A 22,617-nucleotide genomic window follows, 5' to 3' on the forward strand; every position below is an offset into this window, starting at 1 on the left:
GCATTTAATTAATTACCACTGCTGAAGTTTGAATCAAGAAATCTGTGTTATTTCTGATGCCCAGCCTGTCGTTTATATTGTGATGTTGTGGGATGAACAATTACTAAGTGAGTGCCATGAAAATACCAGCCTTTAATGTATTACTACATACAGGAAGCTCCTGTAGCTTAACAAGTTAAGCATTGCAGTGACACCGTAAAGGGCAGGAGTTTGAATCCCAAGGAGCACACAGGATGCTCTACTCCAGGGCTACTCAAATCACCTTCCTCGAGGCCCAAGCACTGCGGATTTGCCAGCCTTCCCTTATCTGTGAATCCGTAATTATTAAACTAAGTACCTGGGAACACTGAAAACAAGGTCTGGATTTGGAATCCAGCTCCAGATTTGAAGCCCTACTCTCTTGAACTATCTTACAAGAAACATAACTATTTCGCAAGCCGGTTATTCACCGTTAAATATGAGAAGTGAAACTAGGAGTTATCAATTGCAACAATTTCCAGCTGATGATGAGAATTCCTCGTCCTATTGAAATCAGATAGGTGACAAAGAGGTCATTGCTTGACACAGACTGGCGATACACACTGCAGACCCATGCAGAGCTATGCACCAGAGAACCGCCTTTCTGATACACCCGTGCATTATCGCTAGCGGCTAACAGCTGAAAATAGAAATGAGAATAGAAAGGGAAGGCGGTTTATCTTGTATACTCACCCACGTCAAACAAGGACCGTCTCACTTTAGCCAATGCCAGGGCTCATGTCCAGTATGCTGGGCTAATCTGTAACAATGAAATTCTTTTCTAATGGCTCCAAAAAAATACCATCTGTAGGCAATGATAAAATATCAGTAGCTGAAAAATGACTAAGTTCATTATTAGCCAGATGGCATGCCATTTTACCCCTGCTTTAAATGCATTGATAATTAATCATTTTCACAGACCAGAATTCAAAACGCTGAGTTACTCGAAAGCAACAACTTTCAACGTTCTGAAAGGAAGCGTGACACAAACATTTTGAGCATTTCAAACACAAATTGTTTCTTTGCAAAGATCTTACTCCAAAATGGGCAGCTCCATTAATCCAGGTGTCAGTTTTGGCACAGGTCTGAAGTCTTATGAGGGGCATAACTTTATGTAATGGAATCAGTCTTGATTTTGAGGAACTCGACATGATTTTGATACCAAATCAGTGTAATGGATTTAAATGCTAATGGATCATGGGAATTTACTTACACAAAAATGTTCTGAAGGCAGAAGGAAAAATGCTTCAGAGAGATAACCAATCAGATTGTAGAAGAGGTGGGTTCAAGCAACTAGATAAGGCAGGACTAACAAATCAGATGTCTTGGACCCACCTCCTCTACAATCTGATTGGATATCTCCCTGAACCAATAATTTTTTGCTTTGCCCTTAGAATTTTTTTGTGTAAAATTCCAATGATTAAGTTTTTCGGTCACAGTATTCTGGTCTGGTTGACCGTTCCCTTAATTCAGTTCAGCAACAAAACAGTATATCTGGGCTGTCACATACTGTGATGCCCGGCTCGTCCGCTCCTCGTGTGTGCCACGCCCCCCCATTTACCCACGTGTTCTTCCCTGATCGTCTCCATCTGTGTCTGCTTATTGTGATTAGTCATGTCCTATTTAAGTCCTGGTCTTACCTGTTCCCCTCGTCCGTCATTGTGGAACTCTTGTGGTTTAGTGTGGTTTCCATGTTCCCGGTGTTCCGTTCTTGGAATAAACCCCAGATTTCCCCAATCTCGCCTTGTTTGCCTGGTCATTGGCCACCTACCCACACGATCGCCTGTCCGTCCCTCCCCGAGCGTGACACATACAAATACTGCAACATTTACATTCCCAAAACACTGGCCTTGGTCTAAGGACAAATTTATTATTATTTTTTTTTTTTATAAAATCCTGTATTAGTCGCTGAAATGTAAACACATTCGATAAGATAGTACAGAAATATGCAGTAGGAACATCTCAACAGTTTCTGGTGAAGGTAAGCAGGGAGGAAGGGGAAAAGAATACACTGAAAGTAAAAGGACAGCGGCTGAATCTCCACGCTGAATGACACGCCCGTTTGTTTGTGTGATATCACTGGCACAGAAGGGGTTAAGTAGTTTGGAGAGATGTCACAGGGGTCGCGGCTACATGGGCACATTGCCTCATTTCGATGAGACGAAGGCGTCTGCTATTGCCTCTCCACCACACACAGAAAAAGGCGCTTTGTTCTGTAGAAGGCAGCAGAGTTTGGGCAGAGAGTAAATGTTAAAGGTTTCGGACGGCATCAAACCTCTTCTTCGAAGGAAATGTGCAGACAAATTTGCTATCGCAGCTGGTGTGGCTCTTCCGCCAACTACGCACATAACAGAGACATGCAGCAGCGATTGTTATTGTGACCAATCAGGGATTAAAACATCCATCTGTCTTCCATATTTGCTCATTTGGTACAAGGTCACTGAGACCCTGGAGCCCAGGAAACAAAGAACACAACGCCGGAGGCACTCTGGGCAGGACGCGGCAATAAACCACAGGGTGCACACACACTCACACACACACTCACACACTCACACTCACACACACACATACAAAGACACACACTCACACTCACACACACTCACACTCACACACTCACACTCACACTCACACACACACATACAAAGACACACACTCACACACACACATACAAGGACACACACACACACTCACACACACGCATACAAAGACACACACTCACACTCACACACACACACACACTCACACTCAATCACACTCACACACACGCATACAAAGACACACACTCACACTCACATACACGCACACACAGGCATACAAAGACATACACACACGCATACAAAGACACACACTCACACTCACATACACGCACACACAGGCATACAAAGACATACACACACGCATACAAAGACACACACTCACACACACACAGGCATACAAAGACACACACTCACACTCACTCACACACACACACACTCACACTCAATCACACTCACACACACGCATACAAAGACACACACTCACACTCACATACACGCACACACAGGCATACAAAGCCATACACACACACACGCATACAAAGACACGCACACACACGCAAAGACACACACGCATACAAAGACACAAACACACACACAGAGACACACACGCATACAAAGACACACACACATGCACACACAAAGACACACACATACAAAGACAGACACACACACATACAAAGACACAAACACACGTGCACAGAGACACACAAAGACACATGCATGCATACACAACAGCCAATTTAGTGATATCACTTCACCTGTTTTTGGACTATATGAATTCAGGAAGAAAACACAAACTCTGCACACTGACATGCAGGTGGAAATAAAACCGACAAACACTGAGGAATGAGAAAACTGTGAAAACTACTGGGTCAACAGGCTGCCCCAGGGCAGAAAGAGTGCTGTCGAAATGGGGCAATGCACTCGCAGTTCTGATAACACTGAATGCACAAACCTTTTGGGAAACAATACATATACTGAACAAAAATATAAACGCAACACTCTTGTTTCTGCTCCCATTTTTCATGAGATGGACTTAAAGACCTACAATTCATTCCAGATACACAATATTACCATTTCTCTCAAACATTTCTCACAAATCAGTCTAAATGTGTGATAGTGAGCACTTCTGCTTTGCTGAGATAATCCATCCCACCTCACAGGTGTGCCACATCAAGATGCTGATCTGACATCATGGGTAGTGCACAGGTGTACCTTATACTGCCCACAATAAAAGGCCACCCTGGAATGTGCAGTTTTTTGCTTTATTGGGGGTCTGGGGACTCAGAACCGGTCAGTATCTGGTGTGACCACCATTTGCCTCATGCAATGCAACACATCTTCTTCGCATAGAGTTTATCAGATTGTCAATTGTGGCCTGTGGAATGTTGGTCCACTCCTCTTCAATGGCTGTGCGAAGTTGTTGGATATTAGTGGGAACTGGTACACGCTGTCGTATACGCCGGTCAAGCACATCCCAAACATGCTCAACGGGTGACATGTCCGGTGAGTATGCTGGCCATGCAAGAACTGGGACATTTTCAGCTTCCAAGAACTGTGTACAGATCCTTGCAACATGGGGCCGTGCATTATCTGTCTGAGTGGCTGGTCTCAGACGATCTTGGAGGTGAACCTGCTGGATGTGGAGGTCCTGGGCTGGTGTGGTTACACGTGGTCTGCGGTTGTGAGGCCGGTTGGATGTACTGCCATATTCTCTGAAACGCCTTTGGAGACGGCTTATGGTTGAGAAATGAACATTCAATGCACGAGCAACAGATCTGGTTGACATTCCTGCTGTCCGCATGCCAATTGCACGCTCCCTCAATGCTTGTGGCATCTGTGGCATTTTGCTGTGAGACAAAACTGCACATTCCAGGGTGGCCTTTTATTGTGGGCAGTATAAGGTACACCTGTGCACTACCCATGATGTCAGATCAGCATCTTGATGTGGCACACCTGTGAGGTGGGATGGATTATCTCAGCAAAGCAGAAGTGCTCACTATCACACATTTAGACTGATTTGTGAGAAATGTTTGAGAGAAATGGTAATATTGTGTATCTGGAATGAATTGTAGATCTTTAAGTCCATCTCATGAAAAATGGGAGCAAAAACAAAAGTGTTGCGTTTATATTTTTGTTCAGTGTATATACTAGTGTGGTTACCACATCGTTACCATTTTACTAAACAATCCTGGCCCTGACCAATAATTAATTCATACAAACATTTCTGCAGTACCGTGCAGAGACTTGCAGGGCAGAAAGTGCTTGCAGGGGTGTCGTTAGAGATTCTGTGCCCCATGAATCCTTGTCATATTAGGCTCACAACCCAGAATAATCCAATTATGTTCCAATTTTGTAACTCCTGCCACTCAGGGTTAACGGTATTGTAAATGTGATCGGCAAAATTCACTGACTGGAAGGGGGGAGGGGAGGGGGGGGGGTGGCGTCATCAGTGATTGAATTCGGAGCCTAAGAGTTGGGGCACTTTCAATCATTCAGACAAAGGGGCAGGTGTACTGGAACCCTAACCCTACATCCTCCATATCTGTCTCCCACTTTACAAAAAATTTTTTTTAAAGCAGCCTGATAAAGAATATAGAAATGGCTGGATGGCCAGATGGCACGGCGATCTCTCAGTGGGAGGTCGGCCTGTGTGTCTTTGCGTGTGTGTGTAGGAGTGGCAAGTATCAGCTGTATTCCGCGTGTGCATGCAGTGTGGGCGACTGTTTAAGCCAAACGTGTTGAGTAAGAGACTATTTCCAGGGTCCAGAGGAGGCCTTACCCATAAAATCTTGCTTTTAATTGTTTCGTAAGGCTGGAAGTTATTTTGCAACAATCAAATAGAGGTTCCATAGCCAAAGCTGACGTGTAAAGTTAGAGTTGGAATCAATCTTTTACTTGAAACACATGCTGCTTCCCCACGAGACGTCAGACACAGACATGGACTGGCATGGGAGCTTCCTTTATCTTGCTGCATGACTAGCTTCGAACCCAGCACCACCTGTGTGTGTACAGTCCTGGGGGGGACACACACACCCATCCCATTTAAGAGCCTCTACTTAACTCCCGGATGCCACCGTTACAGGCCGGTGCAGCCTGGCATTCCCGGGACACGAGCGGCAGATTAAAAGCACAAGAAGCCAATCCCAGGCCTAATTAAAGGGCCAGGCTTCTGTGGAGTCCAGGGACGAGGCACCCGCCTGGTCGACCTCTCCAGACCGCAGCTGGCAAAGCTTCCGGGAAGACAATGAAAGACGGGGAGCAGTGCACCGGCCATGCGCTGCTGTGCGAAGGCTTCTACTCTGTTTCTGTTTAAGGATATTAGTGGCCTGCTGCCGTCATGCCAGCCTAATCCACATGCTTCTTAAACAGCATCTTGATAAAATGTGAAATAAAAAGCAAAATATAAGAGACAAAATATATCCTTGTGCATGTAAAGGCATCAAGGTAAGGATGTACAGCACATAGAAGAAACAACTCTGATTGAAACACAAACCACAAACATATCCAGAAAACAAAAGATATTATATATAAACTACATTATTATGCATCTAGACAATGCTGACGTACTCAACCGATAATGTAAATGTCATGCAGCAAACAGACGGTGACTATATAATGTTTTGATGTGATGCACATCAATTTAGACTTTTTATATCTGAGTTGGCCAAGAGTACAAATTTTGGTATGGGTTGTGGTGTTGGCAAGTTCATTTAAATGCATTAAAAATTGTTCAGTTATTAAACACAGAGACGTATGATTGTATTTGCATTCTGCTTATGAATAAATTCTCTTTTCTGGACTTCAAAAAGGCGTCAGTCAGGGTCCACAGTGTCAAGTGCGCTCCGGTCTCCTTGTGTGGTCGCAGAGTGGAGGGGGTAATTACAGTGCTTGACCTTTAGTACGACGCTTATTCATTATGAATTTCCACTGCAGCCAGTGTAGCATGCGACTGAACACTGTAGGGACTTCCCTGCCCATAGACATGAGTGCAGTGAACCACCAGTGAGCATCTCGAGCTGATGTGAGCAGGCAACTCTGACAAACACAAAAAAGGACATAGCTTTACCACTGACCCAGATAAAATGAGCCATACTGTTTGCTGAGTGGGACACTTTTACATAGCGCCATGTACCATTTTGTGCATGGACTAATAACATGTCTGAGAAGGAGACCAAAAATAGAGGAGAGATTTTAAATAGGGGAAGCGTAATTACACACTGGATTCGGGGGAAAAAAACTGTTTGTGTCTTATGTGTCAGGAAATAAAATATTTGCCCATTTACGAAGCTGGCTGGTTTGGACAGTGAGATGATGGAACATAGATTTCCTTGTGCTGACACTGGACATGTGTGAAATATCAGCAATCCGCTTTACTGCGGAAAATTCGAGAGGAGGTACAGCCGCGGCATCATCCGCTGCTCGCTGACCTGCTTTGAACTTGGACCCCAACGCCTGCTATTTTGCAGAATAATCCAGTAAGTTCTGCATGCAGGAGGACAGCAGCCCCTCGGAGGAAGGGGGGGCATTGTCTCTGCCAGGCACTGACTGCCCTTGATCCATTGTTCTGTATATGAGTGTGAGCCATTCTCTTTGGCTGGATTTTTCAGTGGGAGAAGCTAGTGCTGGATTGACACTTACGGTAACTGAGAGGACAGTGATGAAAGAGAGCTTCACCTTTAGCTCTACCTGCTCTCCTGACACAGCTGAGGGTGTTTTCAAAAATGATCTATTCCTACAAGATGTAATACACAAGAGCAGAAGACACACTGAAATCCACGATGGCTGCATTTTGCCTGCTTATTCCAAGGGGACGGGGGCAGACCTTGGATGGACTGCCATTTCAGTACGGGACAGCCTCACAAATGCAATAATACACAGAAATCAATTCTAGGCAAGCCACTCATCCAACTCCACGTCTTCAGACTGTGGAGGAACGTCACATGACTAAGGAAGAACGTGCAAACTCCACATACACAAACTCAGTGGTGGGATGTGAACCCCCAGCATTGGAAGTGTGAGGTAACAGTGCTTCTCACCAGGATGCCCTGTGAACCTGCTATTAATCATTTATGTGGCTTTACTGCATAGAGGCACATGAGAGGAGCAGATCGATGGATGCTGTAGGCCACAGCACCACGCGCCACGTTTCATTTGTTTATAAAGGGTACTCTTTCATGGCGATAAGATGGACCAGTTAAATCAACCGTCAAAAAACTTTAACAATGAAAATGGTCGTACAGGCAACTTGTGAATGTACAAAAAAAAGTTTCAGTGGCACGCAATTAATATAAAAGAACCATCAAAGTGCTAAATGTTGATATACTGTCCGCTTTACATTACCAGCCTTTCTCTCCGGATGAAAGAAAAAGGGGGGGAAAAAAACGTGGCCAGCAAGTCAATCAGCCCTCGTGAATAGCGAGAGCCATGTGAGCGTCTTCTGACCGCAGTTGCGAAGTGGGAGTGAGCAGCTATATACGCAGGCTCTCCAGGAGGCGATCATCCAGGAGGCGATCATCCAGGCAGCAGGCAACCGCGGGGACTAACGCCGTCGGCATCGGACTTACAGCCTTTCGCCATTTACTCGTCACCTTGCGCTTCTTATTGCCATCACACGAGCATATAGGGTGCCGTTTTGCTGTGGTGCCATCGCACAGCATAGGAATCGTTTCGCTAAAGGAATCCACCAGCGTACACCATGGCAGCGCTGACAGGGGGAGATAAATGCATCAAATACCTGCTGTTCACCTTCAATTTCATCTTCTGGGTAAGTTTTCAGCGATTAGCCTTTGGTGTGTTTGGTGATGAAGTCATGCGCCTCCCGAATATAATAGTACCGAGTGACTTCAAAACTGCTTGACATAAAATCTGTCCCTGCGGGGGGGTGTTTATTGGGCAAAATATACGATAATGAGTTCGCGAAAAATTCAGAATAATATTTCTGAATGCAAATAGCATCCATTCTAATATTTGACTTATTTACATGCCAAATTGCGTGAATCTATTTTTCATCAGCGATCGGTAATATTTAATACCAGACCATAACCGACAATTTGCACGGTTCCATTAATAAATCTGTAGATGCATCATAAGATCCACCCTCAGACATTTCCTAAAACGACAGTCGATCTCCTGTGTTAATCACCAGCAGGTGCAAGCCCCGTAGTCCGTGTCCATGTGACCTAGTTTCACAGTTCATGAAATTGCCATCCCGATTAAGGAAAGGGCTTTTCCCTGCGTTTTCGCCGTTTTGCATGCTCCAGGCCTGCAGCCCTATGCTGCAGGAAGGTACGGTGCGAAGCGTACCGGAGCTGTGCCGGTACTGGTGTGCACCTTTGTCCGCTGGTGGGCGGGTCTCACCAGCGTGCCGATCCAGACACCTAAGGCACGCCTCCTATTCCCATCTCCTATAAATAAACCTGCTTAATCTAATGTAAAATTAAGGTTGTGTGCTGCTGCTCACGGCCACGGTGCCTTTTACATAGGTGGACAGACGACTTGACCCGTCAAACTTGTTTATCATCGCGTAAATGGCACTTATTGAATTCCGACGTGTACTGATTTGCATTAACGATGTGCACAGACAGATATTAACTTATAAAGAACATCTTCTCTAAAAATTGATTGTTTATTTTCCTCATATTTGTTTTTTAAAATCATGGCAACATTAAACTATTGTGTTATTTATACAAGGTGTTTATAAATGCCAAATGGTTAAGAATACATAAAAACCTCGTTGTGAAAACAGGCAAATTCCAGCTGTAAGTGTTTTTATTTTTAATTTTCCATCTTTGTTTATCTTTACAATGCCTTCATGACATGGGAAAACGGAACCTTACTGGCGCCTTCAGATCAGTGAGAAAAATATTAAGATCAAAAAATTATTTTATAATTCTGCCTTGTTGGATTCAGTTTCAGCTGCCAGTCACACCGACAAGATGAAATAACGTTTAAAAGTACGAAACATTTTGACACCGCAGACTGCCCCATTGGGTCTGTGGTCCGGCTTGAATGTTGAGTCTTCACTGTAGATTTTAAATGCAGGACAGTAGGACCCCCAAAGTGTAGCGAATTATACGTCACATGGCTCGTCTCTTCAGTGTTATCAGCACTGAGAGTGGTGTTCCAGTGTAAACACTCGGGCAAATACGCTCTTTTTTTTGCAGCCACTATTTCATGCCCCATCCTTACCGGCTGTTCATCTCGCACCCCCAGGACGCTGGTTCCTTTCCTGTCCCGGGGTCTGTGCATGTGCAGCTTGCATGTTCTGCCAGCATGCATACAGATTTCCTCCTGCTGGTTTGTCTTCCTTCTGCAGTTAACAGAACAAAATGTGGACAGGTTTTTGAACTGACCGTAATGCAGCGTCAATCACCCGGAGATGCTACGAAATAAAAGGGATATTCTTCAGTTCTATTCTTCTGCTCCACAACTTGCTACAACCCCCCCCCCCTTGCAAGCTGCATCGACACTGCCACTGTGTCTGAGTGTGGACTGAGGGGTGTCCCTGCTATTGGCTGTAGTCCGCTGCGATTTGCCTTCAGAACAATCCTATCATCCTGTGTGTCACTTAAACTAGGTTAGGTCACACATCTGCTTATGTCCAATGGCTCTGTCAATGGATTAATTCAGCCCAATCTGCCCATCTGATTATTCGACACTCTACTAACAATGAAGACTATTGGTTATAGCAGTTCAGTGATTTAATGATTTATACTGAAGATAACACTTAGAGTAAGATTTTAGATGGAATGAAATATTTTTTTTCTGTTAAAAATAACAGGTTGCGTAGGGTGTCATTCGTAAACATTAAAACATTTGAAGTTCGAAGGTACTGCGTCATGCAAGAATGAATTCTCATCGCAATTCTGTCAGTGTTTTGTCTCCATACTGGTGCCCTTCTGTGCGGATTTTGCAGACTTCTGGATTGGCCGGGAAACCACGCAAAGGTCAGCTGAACGACTCGTGGCGGCTTTTTACTGGAACAATCGAAAAAGGTTACGTCAATAAAATAACGCATTCACAAGCCTGAATATCGCTTCAGAACAGGCCGTTTGAGCTTGTTAGCAGATTTAACACTGCATGGGTTCCCTGATACAGGCCTAGAAGTTTTATTTCAAAAGTCTCTTTTTTTAAAAAAAAAAAAAAGCATCTAGCCTCCATTATGGTCTCTGAATTCATCCGCATTTGTCCTCTCTGCGCACGGCTCTTTATGCACCATTCCAAAGGCTGTTGTGACATTTGCAATGCATACAGACAGCCGTATTGTTTACATGTCCTGCTCCCACACTGTTGAGTAAGAAATTAAATTTCCATGACGCTGATTTGTGACTATCATCATCATCTAAGCCATTCCTGATGTTGCACAGAAGAAACGGCCGGATTTACGGATCCCTGTGAACTTTGGTGAAACTAGCCATGGTGACTGTAAAGTATGAGCGGTAGATAAAACTGTAGCATTTTAGGTGAGGGGATACAAATATGCTCTTAGTTTCTGGTTAATTAATGCATTAAGTAAGTGTCAGTTACGAATTGATCACATGTTTGTTTATTAATCAGTCTTAATGGTTTGTGTATTACAGTTACTATATTTGTTCATGATTTGTACTTGAGTAGTAACTGAGTTACTAAGTTACTTGTACCTCCTCAAGTAAAGTGACACTGATAAAGCAGTCATGCTTTTAATAAATGGCTCGAGTTCCCAGAATCCTGTTTCCATGGGTGCCTGAGCCCATGCTTATCGTCGTCGTGCTTATCTAAGGCCTGGCCTTCATTTGCATTAAAATGGAAAGAAGAGTCTTTATCAAGCTCAGCTTGGAATCGGCTCCATCTGAAGTCATTACACAGAACGCAGGGTTTATACCCAAGGCGTATAATCGTTCTGTTCGTGTTTATATATCAGAACTTCAGCACCAAGTGATGTGCGGAGTCTTCAGTGAAGCAGAAATGGTGCCAAAAGGCGTTGTTTAATTTCACTTTTCATTGTTCTGTCCTAATCCCAGGTTTGAGATCTCTCACAAGATCTGTGTAGGTACAGAAACCAGCGCTGCTTCCCGCCCCCGTCCGCAGGGACTTAGAGATATAGAATTACAGACTCTTTAGAAGCAGGAGGATTGAGTGTGCTCCTCCCCCACTGCAAATGTGCAAGCAGAGAGGGCCGAGCAGCCACTGCCACAGAAAGCCTTATCTTTTAAACTCTTCAGATTCGGGCTGTACCATCTGGGGAATGATTCAAGGTGTTTTATGACAAGATTCTAAACAAAGTATATAGAGCAATGTGTGAACAGTGCACACATGTGTGAAGGCCAGTCCAGGTGAATATGGTTCTCTAAGGCTTTCCGGGCCAGATGCGAGTCCCTCGTCTAGTTTCGGCCCAGCGGAAGCTCCACTGGAGGAGTTTTACAGGTAAGTATAATGTATCTTGTGTGTAGATGTGCGATTCTCTTCGGAGAACTTGTGGCAAAACTAAAGTGGAGGGTGGGGAAGTACCTGTCAGGTTTGCCCACCCCCTCATGCAAGCCCAACCCCTTTCCAGGACACAGCGACCTAACAAAGGGCAGGTAATGTATATGTGGGTGTGGTTCTCAGGAATTCACTAACTCGAGCGGAAGGACAAGCTTGGAGCAGAAGGTGCTTCCATTCTCTCTCGGTTCACTGCACGGAGTCCAGCATGGCAATCAGGGGGGGAGTACAGTGTGTAAAGTACCTGATGTTCGCCTTTAACTTCCTGTTCTGGGTAGGTTCACCGCCGTGCTTTCTGCTGGGTGTTGGGGAGGGCAGTGTTCCGTGTGCTTGCGAGGGTAATCTGTGGCCTGCTTGTGCCGTCTTAGCCTCACAAACAGCCAGATTACGTGTGATTTCTGCGCAGTTTGAGCGGTGTCCGCAAAACCATGGCTGATTATGTATTTTATTTAAAAAAAAAAAAAAGTTAGGTGAGAGTTCACGCGAACGGTGAAGTATCACAGGTTTAGAATCCGTCTTGATTAGGGTTGGGTCACTTCCAGTACATCTGAGTTCCTACACACCGTTTTTAACGTTAGCTATGGAGTTGGATCAGCGAGGTTGACCTTCTCTCGCCAGCATTTTCAAACCGGGTGTAACACAGAGAGCAAGCTGTGATGTTTCTCGCATTGCTATGTGTGTGTGTGTGTGTGTGTGTGTGTGTGTGTGTGTGTGTGTGGTGGATGGTGGGGGGGTGGGTGGGTTATCACCTGTGACCATAATATTCCACCCATCTGATCACTGCTCTTTTAAATGACAAAGAAATCTCACAGGGTGTGTGTCTCCACTGGATGGGATTAAAATGTTGAACAAAGACAGCAGATTCCTGTCCTGGGGAGTCAGTGGGCCCGACTCGTATTCACCACGGTTAGAGTCACGTGAACCACACCTTAGTCTCACGAACAGAGTTAATAAGAGGTGAGGAGGGTAGATTTAGGTCAAGCATCAGTTCAGGATTCAGTGGTAATTTATAGGTTTGAAATTGCAGGAATTTAAAAAATCTGGATAAAATATCCTGTATACACACACACACAGCTTGCACAGCTAGTGTGCAAAAGACTTAGGCAGCCAAAGAAAATGACTTTTAATTGATCTTCATGTTGGTGTACAATTTTGCTATTATGCCTGTCAGAGTGTGTCAGCTTAGCCGCTTCAAAACCTCAAACCCGAGTATTTGCAGCAGACATCGAAAACACCAAAATGTATTTTGTCTGACACGGCCACTAGCACGTCTCGTACGGCTAATCAACACCCCACAGGCTTTTAAAACTAGATTAATCAACTAATGAAATGAGCTGGGGTTGAAATTTAACAAAAAACATAGAATGGCTGAGGTGCCCCTGAGGAGAGGTTTGGGGACTGAAGCGGTGATCATCTAGCCATCCAGCAAGATATCAATAAGTGAATGGAGAACAGAAGACATTCTTACTGGTTCTTATTGTGTTTTTCTTAATTTGCATGCGTTCTAATGCTAAAAGTTCAAGTACTTTCCAGATAAATGGCTTCAGATGTGTATCTTTTGACTGCCTAAGACATTTGCACAGTACTCTGCGTATATATGTGTCTGTGTGTGTGTGCAGCTACCGAGGATGAATAAGGCTTCTGTCCTCTGCCTCTGTGTGATGAGTTTGGTTAACACAGGAATTAGCATCTCACATGATCATCGCTGACACATGCATCTCGCATGCAACTTCATTCGCGCCAGTGACAGTTGCAACGCTCCTCTTAAAATGGGTGGGGAACCTGTTCCATGGAGGGCCGCTGTGGGTGCGGGTTTTTGTGATGGCCTCTCGATCAGCCAATTACAATGGGTCCGCAGGACTGGAGTGGAGAAGCACTGCTTTACTATTGGCTGATTGTGAGGTCGTCCCAAAATCCCGCACCGGCTCTCCATGGATCAGGGTCTCCACCTCTGTCTTAAAATGTGTTTGTCTGCTGTAATAGTGGAAGCACTTTACTTGATGGAGCATAAATGCTTCGTAATAACTTGGTTACTAATGACGTGCAAATCATGAACAAATACAATGAGGAACCGTCATGATATCAGTGTTTCATGTGATATTCATGACTTGTTCCTTCAGTATTTTACGAAGATTTACAGAATTAACAGGTATAACAAATATAGTAACTGCTTGAGATAAAACATGCATCACAATTCATTAATGATGAATTAACAAGATCAGTATGTAACTAAGACTTTGTTTGTGGTTAATTAGCATACAAGTAATAGTATAATGCTATTTTATTTGTGTCCTGTCAAGTAAAGTGTTACTGTAATGTTATTTCTTACAGACATTCATTCAGGGTAGACCTTACACAGGCCCTTTGCGGTATCCCAGCTGTGCTGGTCAAAACATTATGTCATCCGGCAAGCCAGAGTTGTGTGTCTGTTTAGTAGGAGTTGTGATGCCGTTGACTCAAGGGCCTGACAGAAGTGCTATAATGTACAGGCTTACCCAGGCTGCAGCCCAAGAGCTTCCGCTAATAAAGGGCCTCGACTAACCGAGTATAATTACATTATCAATGTTATCTGCCAGTGAGTGACTCAGTCAAACTGCCGAAGTACACCCCCGCCCCCACCTGGTCAACATCTTTTACTGACGTGGTCACCGCCTCACTGGGACAGGGTGAAATTAGGCGACGAAGTTTGAAAACTCAAACAGCCTAGGGACCTGTGATCGTATTATTATCCAGAAAAGCTTGCTAAGGATCACAGTTCACCTTTGGGGATGGGAAAAATGTTTGTGAAAAGGTGGCAGACCCGGTGTGTGTGGGGGTTAAAAAAGAAACACCTGGATTCCTGCTTCAGAGACATTTCGGGTCATCCTGGTGCCACAGAGCCAAGGAGATTGTGAGAACAAAGTGGCCTTTGTTAGAGAACAAGAATCATGTTTTTCACGACTTATCTACAGCATGGCCTTGACAAATAGGGCCGATAAACATTTTTATCCCGGAGGATGGAGGTGGGGCAGAGAGCATAACTGACAGATTCTGTGCTCAGCTTGCAGGAACTGCAGTTCTGGCCATCGGACTGTGGCTGCGCTTCGACTCCAGGACCAAAGGCCTTTTTGAAGGGCAGGACTCTCCCTCCGTGTTCTTCACAGGTAAGAGGCGTGTTCCCTCCAGATCGGGTGTTTCTGTTGTAACCATGGGAACAGGTTTCACGCCGCCTTTATCTGAAAATTTAGCCCAAGGGAGAGACGAGCAGCTCCCTTTCCTATGCGAACACCTCTGTGGACAAAGAGGGAGTTGCCGTTTACACCAACCGCTATTAAGTCAAGAGCAATTTCCCAGTAATATCTGCACTGGTGTGTTTAACAAGCTTTTGTGACCAACAAAACATTAGTAGGGAAGTCATTCTGATTTACAGAGAGAAATGCATTCACCCTTACATACAAGTATTTACATTTTTACGCGGACGAGAGATAAACTCCGACAGGCCTGCACCAGTTGTCCTGAATGTTTTTGATGTGGATTAAGTTCCCTGAAAACAGTTATGAAGGTAGAAAAACGGTTTACTAATCCAATCAAAGCACTGAAGTTGCCTGAAAAGTGTCGTTAATGCCTTGGGGGACGGGGGCGGGTTCAAAGGAGGCAGTGTCTGAGAGTGGGGCGAGGCCGCAGTCAGTATAAAGGGGGCGCTGTTTCTGGGGATGGAGGGAGAGTCGAGGGGCGATGGACGCTCCTCAGACCTGGCAGCAGTTCATTTCAGAAGCAGAAACAGAGAGCGTCCTTTCACAGCCCGAACAGGACGCCCATTGTCGTTGGCTTTTTTTGTCTCCGCCCGACTGGTGCAGAAAGACTCCCTTTTTTTGAATTTTTTTTTTTAAAAGTTTGATCATTTTTTTCCCACCCCATCAAAATAACTTCTGTGGGAGGACGGCAGTGTCGTGGCAGCGGCAACAAAATGGTGGGGGGGGGGCTGCGATGCTATGAAAAACATCTTAATTGTAGGCTGTCCGCGAGAATAGCTGGTGGGCGCCATTATTTGCCTGAATGCCGAGGCTGATGTTCGTAATGTGTGAAGATGTCGCCCATTTTCTGCAGTCAGCTCTCTGCACAGTGGCTGCTCGGCCCTGGCAGCTCCGCGCCCCTTATATATCTCCTCATTAATGTATGTTCATCCTGCAAAATTAACGTGATTGTTCAATACACAAGAAATCCCCTTCGGCTCCTGCCATGACATCATTGCACGCCCCCTCCCCTCCCCAGGAGTCTACATCCTCATTGCTGCCGGAGCACTCATGATGGTGGTGGGCTTCCTGGGGTGCTGTGGGGCGATCCAGGAATCGCCGTGCATGCTGGGATTGGTGAGTGCCTCGTTATCTCAATACCGTGTCCTTCTGTCTCTCTGCCCCCTCTACCCGCCAACAAACCCCACTGCGAAGATAAAATGTCCGCTTGAGTCCAAGGTTAGCCTACTTGGTTGGCCTTGGAACCTGCATTACTTAGGGATCAGTTAGCTCTTACAGGGTTGACTAGCTATTGTCAGAATAGGCAGTAGAACAGGAATTACATGCAAATTACCTGCGTTGAGGAGGAATCGAAATTATCATAAAATTTTTTGGTAGGGAGGCCTAAGTAAAGCTTTGCCTTGTGCACCTGAAAAGGTAGAGCGGGCCCTGAGCCAAAAGGTCATAAAGACTGGATGGGCATTAGGGAGGAGTACCAAAGCCCAGTATTAAACGGGCCCCGGGTCTAAAAGACCGTAGTATCAATGAGCCCCAACGTCACCAGCCGCTTGAGGGGTGGGACAGAGGGCAGCTCACTCGCTCTCACTTCCTTTTCACTCACATGCAGCAACAAGTGTGGCAAAGTTTCACCGGAGTCGATGCTGACTTTGCAACGGGTCTTCTGCATGGTCGCAAACACAATCTGTCAAAACATCTGGTTTGAGATTTAGTGATATGGACAAACTAAGTTTACCACACAGTAAAACTACTGTCAAAGTGGAAAAAGTCCTTTCACTTAAAAGTGAAAATTACTACATTTGTTTTACATTTCCATCGTCACAAAATCAGTCTATGATGGTGAATTGTTCAAAACATTGCAGTTTCTTTTGCTGTAAAAATTAATTTTACATTTCAATAATCACATTATGATCCATAATAGTGACGTTCAGAACATTCTCGCTGCAGTTTTCAACTCTAGAATGTTAATTTAGATATAGCACGTATGATAAAATAAAGCAATGTTAATTCTGTTCTCAATTTGTTTCTTTTTTGCTATTAAATATAAGAGAACCATTTAAGCACCAGATGGATGAGCAGTATCTGTATGAGTATAGGTACCGTTAAAATCTGAACGATACACTTTCTCGAATGGTGACAATTCTACCCTCCAAAACTCCTGCACCCTGCACCTTCTGCTGTCGAGTAACAGACGTCGCATGCAGACGAAGGGTAACTGTTGAATCTACACCCCTCTGCTGCTGAGTGGAACTCGCGTCAGGGGCGGCTTTTGCAGTTCCGCCTGGAGTTTAGGGTGACCTACGTCCCTGATGTGAAAGACCGCTGGAGCTCACGGTTCTCTCTTTCTCCCCCAGTTCTTCTTCTTCCTGCTTGTCATATTCGCAGCCGAGGTCGCAGCTGGAATCTGGGGATTCTCCAACCAAGACAAGGTAAGTTCGGGGCTCAGAGCGTTCACCTCCGCACCTACGCGCCCTGCCCCCCCGACTCCGTGTTCAAATGCCGTGCTACCGCTACCATGCTACATCTCTCCCTCTCGCCCGCGCCAGGTGGTGAGCGAGATCACCGAGTTCTACAGACAGACCTTACAGAATTATAAAGACACAAGGCAGGAAGCCCTGAAAGAGACCCTACGTCTCATCCAGTTTGGGGTGAGTTCCTGTGCCGGTATTCGAGGTGAGCCAGACGGCCTCCTTGACAGGGATGATGCAGCAAGATGCAAGACCGACAGAAATGATCCTGTCACACTGAAAACGATGAGCCAAGACTGCTGACCACTGATAATCTGTTACTATACTGCTTGGTATCAAAATCAAGTGTACAAATTAGTAGGGAAGTTCTACCTTGTAATATTTGTCTCCTACTGACTGTAATGGTGCAATTGAATAGAAATGCGTCTGAGGAAAGAGGAAGACTCAGCCAGGCAGGAGCAAATCTACATTTGACAAAAAATCTACTTTTTACAACTCGACTCTCACCAAGCCTAAAGATGCAGACATTAGTGGTTATAGAGATCATATCACATTCACGAAACGTGATGCTTTGTTTCAGAGTGTATTGCCTGTCTGCATCTAAAAATACACTGTGATATTCACATATATGTATATGAAACCGACTTCCCTTTCAGAAAGAGAGACCGGTCTGGTCTTTAGCAGTTATTCTTCACCACAGTGCTCAGCTCTGTAGCCCTGCTTACAGAGTTTGATGGGGAAGAGCCAGAGAGCCCCTTTGCAACATGCGGATCCCTCATGACACCTGTCTTGTTTTTTCCTCTATCATAGTTGAACTGCTGTGGGACATCCAGTCCACCGCCTGAGTGGGTCAAGGAGACCTGCCCAAAAAAGGAAGGCCTAGAACAGTACATTACCACGGTAAAGCTGCTTTCTGCCATTGTGTCAGTCTGTGCTGACTGAGCATTGGATTATTCCGGGAGTGACCACTTAACCACTTGCTAAAAGTTGCAGGGGTGGAAGATCAGAGCTGCACAATTGGTGGCTTTAAGGCCTGATGATTTGTGTTAATTTTTTATATTGGCTATATTCTTTTGTTTTGTTTTGTTAGACATAAAAAAACATTGTCTTTAATGCCGTCAGTCATGACCAACTGTTGGGTTAATCCATATAGGCAGGCCGTAACCTAGTGCTAATTTGAAAAAAGATTAATAATTAAGATAGGTATAATTAAACAGCCGGTGTTTATAATGTGCTAATATGAAGCTTTGAAGATGAAGATCAAGCTTTGAATGCGACCTGTAGCTCTTGGCAAGAAAGGACCCCAAAATTACAGAAGGTCCTTCATTTTAACCTAAAAATTAGAGTACTCAATCGCTCAAACCCAGTCATGCAATCACTATATGTTCACAGACAGATCCTGTACAGTTTGCATTTGTGGTTGCAGATTTGTCCCACTGCCATCACGGACATCTTCAATTCCAAGTTACACATCATCGGTGGCGTAGGAATTGGAATCGGGGTGATCATGGTGAGGCGAACCGGAAAGTGTGGGCGGGGCCTCATTTGGTGCCATTTAGTGGTGGTGTGCACTAACTCACCCGTGTGTTCCGCTTCAGATCTTTGGAATGATCTTCAGCATGATGCTCTGCTGCGCCATCAAGAGGTCACAGGAAGTGGTGTAGCGACTCCGCTGCCTCTGGCCAGGAGCCAGGCCTCACTGTTAATTTATATTACGTCTGTCCTGAGATCTCAGCTTTCATTGCCCATGTAATTTCTAATGTAATATTGAAGAGCCACCCAAAAATGTATGAAAACACACCCAATATCTAATGACAGAATCTGTACTAGATGGACATTGTGTGAAGCCGTTTATCACAGACACGTATTGCACACGTATACGCAAACACATACATTAAACGCTACACAATTAATGCATTTTGTAATTAGTGATCTGAAGGTGGCTTGTTTTCAGAATGTTAATCGTCTCCCCTTTAGACAGGGGAAGCCTTCAAATTTGTTTTCCTGATTTTTGTATTTTTAACAGGTTTTTAATGTAATCATTTGTTCTGCGGTATGCTACTTGTGGATGTATTTTTTTCATATGCTAAAATTAATATTGACTTTTGTAAAGCTTCAGTTTGAGTAACCTGATTTATAAAGAATTGATTTTTATGTACCTATTTCATTGAACACTGGTGTAACATTTAAAAATGCCAAATAAAATTAATAACCAGTTCTGATTTGTTTTCTGCATTCTGTGTTAGTGCAGTTTCTGGGCAACTCTGGCACACTTCCACACACAGCTATAGAAAAGTCACGTACCATGTGAACAACAGACATTTGTACGCAATTTGTATAGTTTGCAATGGCTTATTACTACAGCAGTCCTGTACCATTAAGGTTTTGCATATTAGTTACATTTTAACCATCTTCACTGTTACCATCCCCCCCCCCCCTTACATTTTTGTACCCCAGATCTATAGCTCTGTAACATTGTTAGTTATAACTGTGATTTCCGAAAGGCCATTTCCCCATACATTGATCAATCACGATCAAAGCTTGTTCACATTAGCACATTTTAAACCCCTGCTGTTTAATTATACCTAGCTTAATTATTAATCTTTTTTCAAATTAGCAGTGTGACTGACATACATAAAAGAACTAAACCATCTGTTTGGACAAGACTACCATTGTGCTTTGCCACACAAACAAAGGATATGGCCATCCAGCCATATTTACAGCAGCTGTTTGGCTCCCTGTACATTTGCATTGCAACATCTCATTGGCTGTCTATGCTACATTTACTTTATGTTACATCTCATTGGGTCCCTGTGCTGTATTTACATTATATCTCACTTGGTCTCTGTGTTGCTTTGATATTATGCTACAGTATATTTTCATTATTTTGCATCTCATTAGGTCTCTGTGCTACATTTACAGCATGTTACATCTCCTTGGGTCCCTGTGCTACATTTACAGTATGTTACATCTCATTAGGTCTCTGTGCTACATTCATATGATGTTATATCTCATTGGGTCTCTGTGCTACATTTACAGTATTTTACATCTCATTAGGTCTCTGTGCTACATTTACAGTATATCTCATTGGGTCTCTGTGCTACATTTACAGTATGTTACATCTCATTAGGTCTCTGTGCTACATTCATGTTCTGCTGTATCTGGTTGGGTCTCTGTAGCAGTACTACTTTGCCTGCATGGGACTTTACATAATCTGTGACATATAAGTTAGCAGAGCAGCAGTGATACAGTGAGACTGAGGTGATTCTCCACACCTCTCTGACTGGCCCGTGGTGTTTCTGTCCTCTTACTGTTGAAACCGCATAATAAATGTTGGTGCCTTGGGTACAGAAATAAGCATCCCTGTGACTTTCTGCTCCGTGATCAGCCCACCCTACTGATAGACTGCAGTGCAGTGCAGTTGAGGCTGACTCATTCAGCATTTAACTCAGCCTACATTATTTTTTAAAGGCCTTTCAGTAAAAACACTGACTAGTACTGAGAGAGATGCAGTGGAGATTAAGTGGCTGTAGGCAGAGGAGACATTTTAATTCTAATAAAACTGACACCTGCTCATTCGCTGGCCAGACCCACTCATTAGCGACTTTGTGTGCAATAAACAAAGCAAACAAGTGCCCAGAGTGTTTAGTGAGTCATGAAGCCTGGTCACGTCTTTGGTACGGTTTCAGTAACACTGACTGCGTGTTTGCCAGCACGGCAATAATATGTATATACCCAGCCAGGTTCATACATCTCACTCACACACACACTCACACACACACACACACACACACACACACACACACACACACACACACACACACACACACACACACCTCATGCCAAATTCTACGTGCATATTGATACTTTTTGTTACAGCATGAAAGTTGCTACTGTTAATTTGTGAAGTCATGATTTTCTTGACACATTTACAGACGTTGAATTACGCAGCTCGGGAAAAACCATCGCCATGCCAACTCTGACCCCTGGTGTCGATAGGAAATGAGCTTGAGATTAACGAGAGAGCAGCCGCATGAGTGTCGTCAGGACACCGCAAAGTGACACCGTCCATGAATCTAACTTAGAGACGAATAATTAATGTGCGTGCAATTGCATCGGTTTCCTGATTCGTGCCACATTCTGACCTTTTCTAGAATTTTCTTTCAGGCATCGTGCCACGCATGCTAAGGGTGAGAGGTGCACAGGGTGAGTTGGTCATTGAGCAGAGGGTCACAGACAGTCTGTCACGATCAGCGAGCTACAGAAAGTCCCGACAGTAAAGGTGCACGGATGGAGCCTTTCACACAGCACCTGTTACTGCGAGCGGCGATGTGACGCGTGGGCATGAAAATCTTCCACGAAGCAGTACTTGCTGAGAGCTGTAGTTTGGTTAAGCAGCTGCTCTGATCATGTAGCGAAGACAGATCAAAAACACAGCAACTTGACCTTCTAATCAGCCGTATAAATGCTTCTCTTCCTACGTGCTAGTATCTTTCATCTCTGCATTTATGCGGCCCAGTTGAAAGCCTTAAAAATGCTTTTGCTTTGAGAATACAGATTCACAAATAACTGGACAAAAATATTGAGGGGAGGGGATTTCCTTGTTTTCCCTACCAGAACAGCTCGAAAGAATTGATAAGTAAATGGGGAAACCCCAGTCAGCTTCCTGGGATCCCCTGATTAGATGTGATGCGAGGATGAATGGGTGTGATCAGCTACTTAGGGGGATATCCCTTCCTTCTGAGCAAGTACCGCTGTTTGTCTCAGAACTGGGGACGCCGGGGGGTGGGAGAATCACACCAGTGGGCTCTCATCGACTTCCTGTTTGGCCTTTTCCAGTGAACTCCTAACACAACGATGTCGAATTTCCTTATCGCAGGCTTCCTTCATTAGACTTACATT

The 22,617-nt window shown here is 44.4% G+C and overlaps 1 protein-coding gene across 2 annotated transcripts; it reads left to right on the plus strand.

The window, feature by feature from the left end:
• Positions 1-8,012: 8,012 nt before the first annotated feature.
• cd9b (CD9 molecule b) lies at positions 8,013-19,932 on the plus strand. 2 transcript variants are annotated; one of them, XM_049008136.1, is made up of 8 exons: positions 8,013-8,322; positions 15,058-15,160; positions 16,269-16,366; positions 17,602-17,676; positions 17,794-17,895; positions 18,526-18,615; positions 19,142-19,225; positions 19,314-19,932. In XM_049008136.1, exons 1-8 carry the CDS (start codon positions 8,254-8,256, stop codon positions 19,377-19,379), a joined length of 687 nt encoding a protein of 228 aa, XP_048864093.1. In that variant the 5' UTR covers positions 8,013-8,253; the 3' UTR covers positions 19,380-19,932. The 2 variants fall into 2 exon arrangements, with proteins under 2 accessions (XP_048864093.1, XP_048864094.1); XM_049008137.1 differs by lacking the exon at positions 8,013-8,322 and adding an exon at positions 12,110-12,291.
• The last annotated feature ends 2,685 nt before the right edge of the window (positions 19,933-22,617 follow it).

This window comes from Brienomyrus brachyistius, chromosome 3 (genome assembly GCF_023856365.1).
Source record: "Brienomyrus brachyistius isolate T26 chromosome 3, BBRACH_0.4, whole genome shotgun sequence".
Classification (NCBI taxonomy): domain Eukaryota; kingdom Metazoa; phylum Chordata; class Actinopteri; order Osteoglossiformes; family Mormyridae; genus Brienomyrus; species Brienomyrus brachyistius.

Excerpts from the sequence above, each read along its gene's own strand:
- cd9b (XM_049008136.1), top strand. The coding sequence starts at position 8,254 with ATGGCAGCGCTGACAGGGGGAGATAAATGCATCAAATACCTGCTGTTC. Across the intron at positions 15,161-16,268 it reads TCCCTCCGTGTTCTTCACAG|GAGTCTACATCCTCATTGCT; the intron begins GTAAGAGGCGTG and ends TCCCCTCCCCAG. Across the intron at positions 16,367-17,601 it reads CGCCGTGCATGCTGGGATTG|TTCTTCTTCTTCCTGCTTGT; the intron begins GTGAGTGCCTCG and ends TTTCTCCCCCAG.